The sequence below is a fragment of the Nansenia antarctica genome (genome assembly GCF_963989245.1).
Source record: "Nansenia antarctica genome assembly, chromosome: 3".
Classification (NCBI taxonomy): Eukaryota; Metazoa; Chordata; class Actinopteri; order Argentiniformes; family Microstomatidae; genus Nansenia; species Nansenia antarctica.
The window spans coordinates 72,193,148-72,206,784 of record NC_137688.1 but is presented as its reverse complement, the minus strand read 5'-3'; the positions used below and the strand labels follow the sequence as shown (position 1 = coordinate 72,206,784).

The following is a 13,637-nucleotide window of genomic DNA, read 5'->3' as shown; positions in this document are numbered from 1 at the left end:
AGTTCCGTGCGTGAATTATGTCAACCCACCACATTACAGAAGTAAAATCACAGTCAGATGGAGCATTCGGTAAACAGCTGAGTATCAGCTGAGTTAAAGAAAACAAACTCTTACCTTTGATGAGACCCACATGAGCCCTGTTTTCCCGTACTTCTCCCGTGTGTCTCTTATTGTCCAAATGTTCCCTGAATTTTAGCTGCATGTTTTTCCAGCATGTAATTCCGTTGTCAATAAAAAAAATCGTCTCCCCTTCTTTTCCCCTTGACAATACTGTGTCGTTGCTAAAGTGACGGCACATAAGAATCGTTTTTTGACTTGCTAATGTCTGCTAACGTAGCACTTGAAACTGGCGCCGTTCTCTGGACTGCAGCTGCTCCCGCGTTAGCATTAGCATCCATCTTTTCTTCTCCCTTCTCACCGTCACGAGCTCAAATGACACTTGTCGGCCGATCTAACAGTTAGACTCTTAACACTCACTTACAGGACTTCTGACACCATGTCGTGTTATTCTATTAAACATACACGTGAGTCCTTCTGTATTTCAATGTAAGTGTCTTTATTTTAACTCGCTCTGTAAGCTCTACAATACCGGTCTCTTGTTGTCTCGTCGTAACCTGCCCACCTGACCTGGGGGGTATTCCATCAACGTCGCTAAAGGAAAATCCTGGCTTATTTTTGATAACTCTCGCGAGACCTATCAGAATATGCCTGGATATTTGTAAGAACTCTCGCGAGATTTATCAGACTAAACCTGGATTTTCCCTTTAGCGATGTTGATGGAATACCCCCCGGATGTCACTACGGTGGCCTGTACACAATAACAATAATACCACAGTTCACATTTAGACCAATCAGGAGCCCTTGTGTCACGTCGTCAACTGAATGTCATTAATCTGATTTTGGATCAGCGGTTAGAGAGAGATGGGCGTGGATTTAGGTGCACTTTTAGTCAACATCCATTATAGCGCTGATCTAGGATCAGATATATTTTAATCAGCTAAAAAACATTTTTTTTTTTTTTTTTTGGGGGGACTGAATCAATTCGTGGCGGAGGAAATTCCATCGTGGCGGCCCGCCACGATGAAATGCATGTAGAGGAAACACTGGACTGAGTAGAACTTATGAAGCACAAAGAGCTTAAATCAATTGGCTCAAAAGAGGCCTTTTATTAAGCAGAGTTACATGAGCTCAGAGGGAGAATAGCAGTCAGAAAGCCCCTCCTGTGAGAGGGACACATTTATAGAAGACTGCCTGATGAGGTCACTACTCTTGGTTAACCGGACTCATATCCATCCTCATCCTACTCGATCTGAGCGCCGCTTTTGATACTATATCGCACTCCACCCTCCTTAACCGTTTAGCCTCCATTGGTATATCTGACACCCCCCTACACTGGTTTCATTCTTATCTCTCTGGCCGCACTCAGTTTATACAGTTAAAATCATTCACATCCCATCCGTCCCCCCTCTCCTCTGGTGTTCCCCAGGGCTCTGTCCTTGGCCCTATCCTCCTCCCTCTTGGTTTGATTTTCCGTAAATATAACATTCATTTCCACTGTTATGCGGACGACACCCAGCTCTACGTTTCCTCCAAACCCACTTCCACCCTCCCTCCCTCCTCCCTCTGTGCCTGTTTACATGAACTCAAATCCTGGTTCACTTCAAATTTCCTTAAATTAAACAGCAATAAAACAGAGGTAATTCTCATTGGCTCCAAATCCACACTCACCAAGCACCCCAGTTTCACCCTCACCATAGACAACTCCTTGGTTTACCCCTCCCCACAGGTTAAGAGTCTGGGTGTCGTCCTCGACAGCACCCTTTCATTCCACTCCCACGTCAACAACACCATCCGGTCCGCTTACTTCCACCTTCGTAATATCAACCGCCTCCACCCTTCACTCACTCCCAAAAGCGCCGCAATCCTGGTCCACTCCCTCGTCACTTCCCGCCTAGATTATTGTAACTCCCTTCTCTTTGGTCTCCCCCACAAACTGCTCCACAAGCTCCAACTGGTCCAGAACGCTGCTGCCCGTATTGTCACCAGAACCCCTGTCATCAGTCACATCACCCCCATTCTTCACCAACTCCACTGGCTCCCCATCAAACACCGCATCGATTACAAAATCCTTGAGTGCCATGAAAGGCGCCTTATAAAATAAATTTATTATTATTATTATTATTATTATTAACCAATCATATGAATCTGCGCCACAGACATTGGCACTGTCCACAGGTAGACTGGATTGTTAGATACGCCACAGTCATTGGTACATCTCTTACAGGAAGGGAAGGCCTTCCTTAGTGCACGATTTCCCAGAATGTAGAGAGACAGACTTCATGTTTGATATAAAACTACAAGACACTGTTGCCACGGTGTTAGAGTTTTGGGTTCTGTTGCCACGGTGTTAGAGTGTTGGGTTCTGTTGCCACGGTGTTAGAGTGTTGGGTTCTGTTGCCACGGTGTTAGAGTGTTGGGTTCTGTTGCCACGGTGTTAGAGTGTTGGGTTCTGTTGCCACGGTGTTAGAGTGTTGGGTTCTGTTGCCACGGTGTTAGAGTGTTGGGTTCTGGGACGGCGGTCGGACCTGTTTACAGTAAACTGGAACACTCGTCTCAGTAAGTCTGAGTAAAGAAATATACAAAACACTTCAAAAGCCTCGGGCGTAAAAACAGGGATGTCTTCTGAGCTTATCTTTTTGGCAACAAAGGAGACCCCAACCCCACACACACACACACACACACTCCCCCCCCCCCCCCCCCCTGACTGGGAAGGTCCCAGACAGCCCTGGTGTTGAACCTGACCCATCTACCCCCCTCACCTCCAGCCTCATCAGACACCTGCTCACCTGGTGTTGTCAGTAATCACACAGGCCTGTTCCCAGAGCACACACACACACACACACACACACACACACACTGTGTACACAACCCAGGTAGGACCGGGTGTAACCAGCACCACCAGGTAGGAACACACACCTAGGACAGGGGGCAGTAGAACACACCTAGGACAGGGGGCAGTAGGACACACCTAGGACAGGGGGCAGTAGGACACACCTAGGACAGGGGGCAGTAGAACATACCTAGGACAGGGGGCAGTTACAGAGCATCCCTCAACAAAGGTTAAAGTTCACCTGAAGCTCTTCAGACTTCTCAACAACGTTCCAAACACATTCCTGTGGTTCATTTGAAGCTGTTTGCTAATTATACGCAACACTCATTCTGTCTCCCCCGCAGCTCGCCTCAGCAGAGCCCACAAGGAGAAGGAGAAGGAGAAGGAGAAGGAGAAGGAGAAGGAGAAGGAGAAGGAGAAGGAGAAAGAGAGAGAGAAGGAACGGCAGAGACGAGAAGAGGAGAAAGAGAAGAGGAGTAAAGGAGAGGAGGAGAGAGGGAAGAGGGACAGAGATGGAGGGAAGGACCACAGGAAGAGGAAGCACAGAGAGTCCAGTCAGGAGAGCAGGTAGAGATGCTAATGCTAATCTAATCTAAAAATACCCAGGATAGAGGATGTAGATGTTAACCCTTTATGACGTTGAACCCAGTGTGCGCTCCGGTGAATTTACGAACGCAGGCAAAGTCTGGAGCGTCCCGTGTGTTTACTTACCCCCCCCATCCTCCCCCTCCCCCTCCCCCCCCCCCCCCCCCCCCCCCCAGAGAGAAGCCTCCAGTGAAGGAGGCCCGGCGCCCCCCTGCCGCCCCCTGCTGGCTGCAGAGAGACCTGAAGGTGCGCTTCGTAGACAAGGCCTTCAAGGGGGGGCGCTACTACAACTCTAAGGTAGGTCAGCTGACTCACACCTCCTCACTGATTGGCCACCAGAGGCCTGTGGATTCATGCTATAATACCATGACTGCATCATACCCACGCCAGGGTCACTGTGTTGTTGTTGTTGTTGTTGTTGTTGTTGTTGTTGTTGTTGATACGACCATTCCTTACCAGAGAGGCAGCGCAACTCTTGACCCAGGCACTGGTCATCTCCCGCCTGGATTACTGCAACGTACTCCTGGCTGGGCTCCCCGCCTCCGCCATTAGACCTCTGCAGCTCATCCAGAACGCTGCTGCCCGGCTGGTATTCAACCTCCCCAGATACTCTCATGTCACCCCTCTCCTTCGCACAATGCACTGGCTCCCGATAGCAGCTTGCATCAGATTCAAGACCCTGGTGCTTGCATATCAGGCAACTAAAGGGACAGCCCCTGCCTACCTGAAGGAAATGGTAACCCCCCAAACTCCAGCCCGCTCGCTCCGCTCCTCCACCTCGGCTGGCCGACTTGCCCCACCACCTCTGCACAGCAGTCGTGCTGCCCGATCACGTCTCTTCACAACACTGGCTCCCCGCTGGTGGAATGAGCTCCCCACGGCTGTCAGAACGGCAGAGTGACTACACATCTTCCGTCGTAGACTGAAGACCCATCTCTTCAGGTTACACCTTAACTGCTCCTCCTGAGACATCTTCTGCCCCTCAGCACTACGTCTCCTAAAGACGCCCGCTTTCCCCTCTACTGTGTCCCTAAGAACTTCTATTGCCCCCCTTGTTCTGTTTCTCTGTTCCTCCAGTATAAAAAAACAAAACAAAAAAAAACTAGGTTTTAGAAGAAGGTGATGGAAGAAGGTTTCTCCTTCTATCAATGGCCCCGGGCCTGAGCTAGATTACTCTTCCTGCCACGAATGGTGGACTGATGATTCACATGCTTAGCATTAAAATGTTGTGGTGACCACCACGTAGACCCGGTAAACACACCACCCAGACAGGAGACAACACAGCGCTAAAGTTTCAAAACCGCCCACTGGACGCATTTATTTAGAAAAAAGAAGAGTTACGGAGAAAGCAAAAAGGTCCAACTAAAACTCGCCTCCGGGCGGCTAACGGTGGAACTTAAGGTGCCTCTAGGGGAGGGCAAAAGGGTGGACTTAATTCCTCTCGGGGGGACACTCCGGTGTCCCGTCTCCGAACTCCGGGGGGTATTTGGGTAGAGGGGCTGGTCGCTCCGCTATCGGCAGGCGGGCTCGCGCTCTCCCTACTCCCGGCTCTCTCTTCACTGTGAATCAGAATCAGAAGACTTTATTGCCTCCGGTCTCCGTGATGGCATAAGCTGCTGAAGAGTTGTAGTCCTTGCTTTTCGCTACCAGGCACCGGAGTTCGTCCATTTTATTACATAAAGAGTTCACGTTGGCCAGAAATATTCCTGGGAGTGGAGTGCGGGAGCCGCGTCTTCTCAGTCTAGCGAGAGCCCCAGCTCTCTTCCCCCGCTGGCGTCTCACCCACCTCACGGCCTGGGTGAAGATTGCGGTTCCTCTGATCAGGATATCCAGCACGTCCGTAGATCGGGTGAGAAAAATAGGAAAAGTGTCCAAGGGGGTGGAATCCCTGAGACATAGAAGTTCTTCTCTTGTATAAGAGATGCCACAGAACACGAATCCAGACATACAGACACACCAAACAACACTCCACAACACCACAGCTGCCATGGGCGGCGCCATCTTGGACATGCGCAGTCTCAACTATCACAATAGGGTATCAGATTTCTATTCTGTGGGGAACAAGACACACAATTAATTCCACCAGGCATTGATATTTTCCGCCGTACCGTGGCCCTCACCCATACGCGTGTCGTCGCGTAGCCTCTCGCTCCCTTTCTGACGCCTCCGCCTCTGCTTTTCATTCCTCCACCTGTTCGCGTCGCAGGTGCTCCGCATTGCCGAAACGAGCCCTCGACCTGATGGAGTGATGTGCACCAGCCGGGTGTGTTGGGCGTAGACTCCGTTAATTACGCTGCCCCTTAATCTATGCGGCCGCTGTCCAGGGTGCTGAAGGCCAGGTATACCCGGGGCTGCGTGCGGGTCACCACAATGTATTGATTGTAAGCCGCTTTGGAATAAGGCGTCTGCTAAATGCCAAAAATGTAAATGTTGTTGTTGTTGCAGTTGTTGTTGTTGTTGTAGTTGTTGTTGTAGTTGTTGATGGTGTTGTTGTTGTTGTTGTTGATGTTGTTGTTGTTGATGTTGTTGTTGTTGATGTTGTTGATGGTGTTGTTGTTGATGGTGTTGTTGATGGTGTTGATGTTGTTGTTGATGTTGTTGGTGTTGTTGTTGTGTTGTTGTTGTTGATGGTGTTGTTGTTGTTGTTGATGTAGTTGTTGATGGTGATGGAGAGTGTCCATGTCTTCCTGTAGATGCGTGTGGAGGATGTGGTGACTCCCGGCACCTGTGTGTGTCGCACTGATGAGGGACGACTGCTAGATGGTGAGTACCTGTCTCTCTGTCTCTCTTTGTCTCTCTGTCTCTCCGTCTATCCGTCTCTCTGTCTCTCTGTCCCTCTGTCTGTCTCTCTGTCTCTCTGTCTCTCTGTCTGTCTCTCTGTCTGTCTCTCTGTCTCTCTGTCTGTCTCTCTGTCTGTCTGACTGTCTGTCTGTCTGACTGTCTGTCTGTCTCTCTGTCTGTCTCTCTGTCTGTCTCTCTGTCTGACTGTCTGTCTGACTGTCTGTCTGTCTGTCTCTCTGTCTCTCTGTCTGACTGTCTGTCTGTCTGTCTCTCTGTCTGACTGTCTGTCTGACTGTCTGTCTGTGTGTGTGTGTGTGTAGATGTGACACAGGGCATGCTGGAGACGCTGGTTCCTAAGAGTGACTCTGACTCTGTCATGGTGGTGCTGGGGGAACACAGAGGCCAGGTGAGGCTCGGTGGGTGTGTGTGTGTGTGTGTGTGTGTGTGTGTGTGTGATTGGTTTGGATTGTCTGTACTGTATGTGGGATTAATGTTGTGTGTGTGTGTTGTACAGTACTGATACTGTATCTGTCAATCCACTGGTATCATCTGGTGTGAATAACATCCTGTGTGTAGCATAACTGGTTGTTAATAACATCCTGTGTGTAGCATAACTGGTTGTTAATAACATCCTGTGTGTAGCATAACTGGTTGTTAATAACATCCTGTGTGTAGCATAACTGGTTGTTAATAACATCCTGTGTGTAGCATAACTGGTTGTTAATAACATCCTGTGTGTAGCATAACTGGTTGAATAACATCCTGTGTGTAGCATAACTGGTTGTTAATAACATCCTGTGTGTAGCATAACTGGTTTAATAACATCCTGTGTGTAGCATAACTGGTTGTTAATAACATCCTGTGTGTAACATAACTGGTTGTTAACATCATGTGTGTAACATAACTGGTTGTTAATAACATCCTGTGTGTAGCATAACTGGTTGTTAACATCCTGTGTGTAGCATAACTGGTTGTTAATAACATCCTGTGTGTAGCATAACTGGTTGTTAACATCCTGTCTGTAGCATAACTGGTTGTTAACATCCTGTGTGTAGCATAACTGGTTGTTGGCTCAGCTCTACTGTAACTGACTGTTTTCATAATGTCACAATGCACTGATAGTATTTATGTCCTTTAGATATTGTACATGGACATAAATAAAGCATTTAAAATGTGTGTGTGTGTGTGTGTCAGGTGGGCCGGGTCCTGCAGAGGGACAGCCAGCGGTGTCGGGCGGTGGTCCAGCTGGAGCGATGCGAGGAGCAGGTACGACCTTTAACCCCTAACCCTGCCTCTAACCCCGCCCCTGCCTCTAACCCCGCTACTATGTCTCCATCGGCAACTTTTTGTCCGACAAAATTAAAATGACGTGTGGGGTTCCCCAAGGATCAATCCTTGGCCCCCTTCTATTCAATCTCTACATGCTTCCATTGGGACACATCATTAAAAAAAAAAGAAATTGTCTACCACAACTATGCGGATGACACTCAAATCTACATGCCAAATGTTTTAATAGAGTAAAGCACTTTGAATCGCCCCTGTTGTATAAAATATAAAACTAACCTTGCCTTGCCTTCCCAGGTGTTCAACCTGGACTACGACCACATCTGCACCTACCTGGGGGCGGGGGGGGAGGAGGACTGAGGGAGGGAGGCGGGGGGGGGGGAAAGACCACTGACGCCCCCCCACCTCTCCACCTCAACAGATACACATCATAAACTCCGCCCCCACGGATACTCCTCAAAGACCCCTCCCCGACCTCAGACCCCCCCCCACGGACAGCCTCAGCCCCCCTGATGTGGTGGTGGTTATCTGGTGATTGACAGCTTGGTTATCTCAGGGCTCGACATTAAGGCTTGTCCGCTTGTCCGGGACAAGTACATTTTATGTTCGGACAAGTGGACTTCCTCCTGCAGTTGTCCGATGGACAAGTCAAAACAAAAAAAGAAATCAATATGTATTAATATCTGCAAACATGAATTCCTCCTTCCGATCTGAATAGTAAAACAAAATAGCAAGCAAAGCGATGCCGCGCCTCATTCTCGCTATTTCAGTCTCTCGTAGTTCGTTATCGTCATAGTTCGTAAATTCGCTCAGAGCGCCAGAGCGCACACTGCGTTCAACGTCATAAAGACGTGATTGGACAAAAGGCATTCCATGAGTGCTGATCAGATTCCAGAGCGAATTTACGAACGCAGCCATAGTGTTGTGGGTCTCTTGTCACTAGTGCCATTCACGTGAACGCGTATTCGCTTCTTCTCAATGCCGCTTATTTTCATGTAGTTCTATATTTTAGGTTTGAAGTTTAAAGACCAGCACATCGCAATACGAACTTCAGAATGACACTAATTATAGATTTCTCAATTTGAATATAGGATAGGCTACTATCCAAAAGCTAGCAAATAAGATTGCTTCCATTGGGGAGAGACTATAGTTACAAACATTTTTTGTAAATATTCCTAGATATTCATCCCTTTTGTGGCCAATCTTAATCTAAAAGGGTTAGGGTTAGGGGTTACGTTTTTAAATAATTACAAAATATTGAATACATTTGAAAATTAAGGATACATTATTATCAAATCAATAGTAGTAAAATGTGTTATTTGCATACACATACACTCACTGGCCACTTCATTAGGCACACCTTGGGGTTGGACCCCCTCTTTTGCCTTCAGAACTGCCTTAATTCTTTGTGGCATAGATTCAACAAGGTACTGGAAACAATCCTCAGAGATTTTGGTCCATATTGACACTATAATATCACGCAACAGCCCGTCTGGCACCAACAACCATGCCAGGTTCCAAGTCACTTAAATCACCTTTATTTCCCATTCTGCTGCTGGTTTGAACTTCAGCAGATCGTCTTGACCATGTCTACATGCCTAAATGCATTGAGTTGCTGCCACATGATTGGCTGATTAGATATTTGCGTTAACAAGCAGTTGAAAAGGTGTACCTAATGAAGTGGCCGGTGAGAGTATAATATATTATTATTCATATTATTGCTTTTTCAAAATCTTTGGATTTGGACAAGTAACTTGAGCTCTCGGACAAGTAAAAGATAAGTTCACTTGTCCGAAGGACAAGTACCTGAAAAAGCTTAATGTCAAGCCCTGGTTATCTGGTGATTGACAGCTATGTGCTGGCGTGTTGCCAGGTTGTGTCTGCGGTAGTTTGGTAGTTTGTCTTAATGTGCCTTTGTAATAAAATCATGTCAACAGAACAGAAACATGTTTATTGACGTTGTTGTTGAGAAATAAGGTGTGAGATTATATTCAACAAGAATAATAACAGCAGTAAATGTGTATCAGGTTTGAACGTGACAATGTGAATAGATGTTGTCCAGTGTGTTGTATGGAGGATTGGAACGAGGCAGCCTGATATTAAATATGTATTAATACTCATACATGTTGCATATCGTTAGCCTCATAGCATAATTGCCAAAAGTCATATTTTGGCCAAATGTAGATATCTGCCTAACTCTACTCTCCTAACACTGCTGATTCACTGGGCATTATTGCCTCTATGCCATCAGCCTATCAGAATGCTTGTTGTTACATTTCAAAATCACTGTCTGCCCAAGTCATCTCTTTGGCAGTTTTGACACTACATACAAAGATGGCTCGGCTGACCACAAGTGAAGCATGACTCAGGCAATTATGCTACGAGGCTAACGATTAGCAAGATAGACTCAATAACAAATATGAATCTGAACGAATTATTGTTCCAGTCTGGTTTCAAACAAAATCAGTTTTAATTTATAAAGCAACGCTGCTGACCGGCATCAACAACAATGTTCAGGTCAACATCTGACTTACAAAAGAGCAATATTTACACATGTACTGATGAACAACAACAAACAACTAAATGTAAAAAAAAACACCCAGGTAAAGACGTTGGTATAGAGACCCTCCAGTCTGAACCAACCCAGAGGTCAGAGTCCTGGGGGGTGTTCCATCACCGTGACTAAAGGACGGCCCAGGCTTATTCTGAGAAGTCTCGACAATTATAAACATTTTTAATAATCCAGCCTTAAATAAGCCTGGCTGTTCCTTTAGTGAGGTTGGTGGAAGACCCCCCAGGTTAGTCTGCTGCTGGGGGTGAAACATCACGTCACAGACGACAACCCAACACAGCCTACGAGGACCTTCTGTGTGGGGGGGCTCTGTGGGGGTGGAGCCTGTGGTGACTGGGGGCGTGGCCTGGGGTCACTCCGGGGGGGGGGGCTGTGGTTACTCTGGGGGGGGCTGCTTGTTGGCAGCGTTGGCCCTGAGCACGGCCCCGGGGTAGGGTGGGGGGGGGGGCGTGGCCTGTGGTCACTCTGGGGGGGGAGGGGTAGGGTGGGGGGGGCGTGGCCTGTGGTCACTCTGGGGGGGGGGGGGGGGGGCGTGGCTTGTGGTCACTCTGGGGAGGGGGCGGGGCCGAGGCCTGTGGTCACTCTGGGGAGGGGGCGGGGGCGGGGCCGAGGCCTGTGGTCACTCTGGGGGGGGGCTGCTTGTTGGCAGCGTTGGCCCTGAGCACGGCCCCGGGGGAGGGGTAGGGCCGCTGCTGGAACAGAGGCCCAGCGGCTGTGGTGTCTGCCCCCGTCTTAGCCTCGTTACGCTTGGGCAGGCCGGTCGACCAGTTACCCCTGGGGAGGGAGACACAGTCAGTACAGGGTGGGAGGTAACAGGGGGGCAGGGACTCAACAGAAATGGCCACGGGTGTTAGGGTGTTGTTAGGGCGTTGTTACCTGGGAGCGTCTGAATAGGCGCTGGGGTCCATAGGGTCCATCTCCTCATCCTTCCTCCCTGAGAGAGACGAAGAGTTCAGATGACAGGGAACGTGTGTGTGTGTGTGTGTGTGTGTGTGTGTTCAGGGGGTCTCTGGGTCAGTCTTTACCTCCTCGTTTGTTCTTGTTGTAAGGTCCAGCGTCGTCTCTCCTCTGCATCCTGCGCTCTGCCATCCTTTCTCTCCCCTCCTCCCTCTCTCTCTCGCGGTGTCTCTCCCTCTCCCGCTCCCTCTCCAGGTTCCTGTCTCTCTCCTGCTCTCTCTCTCTCTCCTGCTTCTCAAACTGCCTCTCCACGCGCTCGTCTGCCCCCTCGGCTGGAAAGACAAGATGGAGACAAATGGAAAACAAACGTATGAAACACAGAAACACACTTACAATAAGAACAACAACAACAAACATAATATTACCATCATAAATGACATTAGGCAGAAGTTTTTGTCCGAAGCGTATTACATGCATGAGATGGGTGAGTGCATCCATGTTTGGAATAGTAATAAATAACAACTTTTATTTGTATAGCGCTTTTCCTGCAAACGTTGCAGCTCAAAGTGCTCCAATCATTATATAATCATCATTTAATTATTTAGTCATTTAAAGGCAATATTAAAAAGATGGGCTTTTAGTCTTGACTTGAACATATGTGCTGAGGTTGCATCCCTAATGTAAACTGGCAGTGAGACACAATCTGGAGCATAAAATGAGAATGCAGCCTCACCAAATCTCTTCTTTTGTACATGTGGTACACAGAGAAAACCAGCCTGATGGTTTATGTCCAACACAACAACCAGGTGGGTCACCTCCTGACTACAGGGGGTTGTTCCATGAACATCGCTGAAGGAAACTCCAGACTTATTCTGATGAATCTCACCAGAGTTATCACAAATAAGCCTGGATTTTCCTTCAGTGACGTTCACAGAATAACCCTGCCCCCACCCCCCGGAGGTTAGAGCCACCGTATCGATCACGCTGCAGCAGCCCTTGCAGGCGACGCAGGAAATGCGACTTAGTAAAGCAGGAAGTAGAGGTGGCGGTCTGGTCCTCTCACCTCTCAGCTTCTTGGCAGCCTTGGAGATGACGGTGGTGGGGTCGGTGGGAGACAGCCAGGCCACCAGGTCAGACTCCACGTTCCAGTAGTACGGCAGACCACTGGGGACAACAGCAGATTAGATTAGATTGGGTGGAGGAAAGGAGGGAGAGAAGGAGAGAGAGGGGGAGGGAGGGAGGGAGAGAAGGAGAGAGAGAGGGAGGGAAGGAGAGAGGGGGACGGAGGGAGGGAGGGAAGGAGAGAGAGGGGGAGGGAGGGAGGGAAGGAGAGAGAGGGGGAGGGAGGGAGGGAAGGAGAGAGAGGGGGAGGGAGGGAAGGAGAGAGAGAGGGAGAGAAGGAGAGAGAGAGGGAGGCAGAAAGCATGCATTAACACTTCTGCATCAGCTTGCCGGAGAAAATGTCTAACTTTTGCAATATTCCGTAGATGATAAAAAGCATTTCTAGTGGTAGATTTGATGTGAGGCTCAAAGCTTAAGTCAGAATCTATAATCACACCTCGATTCTTAGCTTCATGTTTGCAGTTTATGTTCTGAAGTGCAGAAGTATAAAAGAAGCTCTATCAGGAGACATGTGCAATGTGCAACACACAGAGGCCATTATTACTATTTAGTTGGTATTTAAAAAGCCCATGTCCACCCTCTAGACAATATAGAATGATCTATTCTATCTATATGATATCTATTCTATCTCCAGGTGGTAGAGAGAGAGCTCTTACCAGACAGGGTCTATGACTTCGTAAAGAGAGAGGTCTTACCAGACAGGGTCTATGACTTTGTACCAGTTGGGGGGCAGGTTCTCCACCCTGGTGGCCTCATAGTCTACATTGTTGTCATCATAGTCCTCCGCTATGATCTCCTCATCTCCATCTGCAGACAGGGAGGTGGAAGATGTTTAATGCAGCGTTAAAATGTGAAGATATAAAAGGAATATAAAGGCAGATCTGTAACAGTCAGACACCGTAGAGGTCTGGGTAGTTAGGGTTATAGTGTTGTTATATTGTAGTTGCAGGTATGCAGTGTAGTTATATATATATATATATATATATATATATATATATATATATATATATATATATATATATATAACACTGCAGTTATATTGTAGTTAGGGTTAGTAGTTATATCACCTTGGTCTGAGTGTTTCAGGATGCCTCTCTTGGCCAGGCGAGCCAGCAGCGCCGGGGGCAGAGGCATGTCGCTGCAACACAAGAGGGAACCGGATATAAATGTTTACTTAATGTAGGAACTGTTAGGCTTGTGTATTATTATAAATGTTTAGTTCATGTAGGAACTGTTCAGGTTGTGCTGGAGGTAGTGACTGGTTAGCGCTAGCATGCTAGCTAGCCTGTGTGCGACACCAAACGCTGCAAGTTACGACTTCAGGACGTCATACTGCGTCATTGCAATAACCATCATACTCTCTACGACAACCCCAAGTACATGTTGGTCAAATAAAGCTCTGTTAATAGCTACCTGCTTAGAAAATGTATTTTAGCGAGCTACACTCGTTCCGAATCGTTTAGCTTGCCAGAGTTTGGAGAAGCCACGCTGCGCACTATGATGACG

The 13,637-nt window shown here is 48.0% G+C and overlaps 2 protein-coding genes across 2 annotated transcripts in view; one reads left to right on the top strand and one right to left on the bottom strand.

Moving 5' to 3' along the window:
• The window catches only part of gpkow (G patch domain and KOW motifs), a gene marked incomplete at its 5' end in the record, with an annotated part of 18,648 nt that extends 9,174 nt beyond the window's left edge, over nucleotides 1-9,474 (top strand). The window contains 6 exons of the mRNA XM_080527531.1: nucleotides 3,235-3,457; nucleotides 3,652-3,772; nucleotides 6,169-6,238; nucleotides 6,577-6,662; nucleotides 7,451-7,522; nucleotides 7,838-9,474. Of these exons, the coding sequence (XP_080383657.1) occupies nucleotides 3,235-3,457; nucleotides 3,652-3,772; nucleotides 6,169-6,238; nucleotides 6,577-6,662; nucleotides 7,451-7,522; nucleotides 7,838-7,900 (635 nt within the window). The 3' untranslated portion in view covers nucleotides 7,901-9,474. The remainder of the gene's footprint in view (nucleotides 1-3,234; nucleotides 3,458-3,651; nucleotides 3,773-6,168; nucleotides 6,239-6,576; nucleotides 6,663-7,450; nucleotides 7,523-7,837) is intronic.
• Nucleotides 9,475-10,659: 1,185 nt separating this feature from the next.
• On the bottom strand, nucleotides 10,660-13,637 carry pqbp1 (polyglutamine binding protein 1). Its single transcript, XM_080525032.1, has 7 exons — nucleotides 13,545-13,637; nucleotides 13,199-13,269; nucleotides 12,827-12,938; nucleotides 12,073-12,173; nucleotides 11,138-11,341; nucleotides 10,989-11,046; nucleotides 10,660-10,886 (listed from the first exon to the last, which is right to left on the bottom strand). Exons 2-7 carry the CDS (start codon nucleotides 13,263-13,265, stop codon nucleotides 10,691-10,693), a joined length of 738 nt encoding a protein of 245 aa, XP_080381158.1. The 5' UTR covers nucleotides 13,266-13,269; nucleotides 13,545-13,637; the 3' UTR covers nucleotides 10,660-10,690.

Coding starts and splice junctions, on each gene's coding strand:
- pqbp1 (XM_080525032.1), bottom strand. CDS start 13,265: ATGCCTCTGCCCCCGGCGCTGCTGGCTCGCCTGGCCAAGAGAGGCATC. Junction 11,047..11,137: donor CAACAAGAACAAACGAGGAG/GTAAAGACTGAC, acceptor CGTCTCTCTCAG/GGAGGAAGGATGAGGAGATG. Junction 10,887..10,988: donor GCCTATTCAGACGCTCCCAG/GTAACAACGCCC, acceptor CTCCCTCCCCAG/GGGTAACTGGTCGACCGGCC.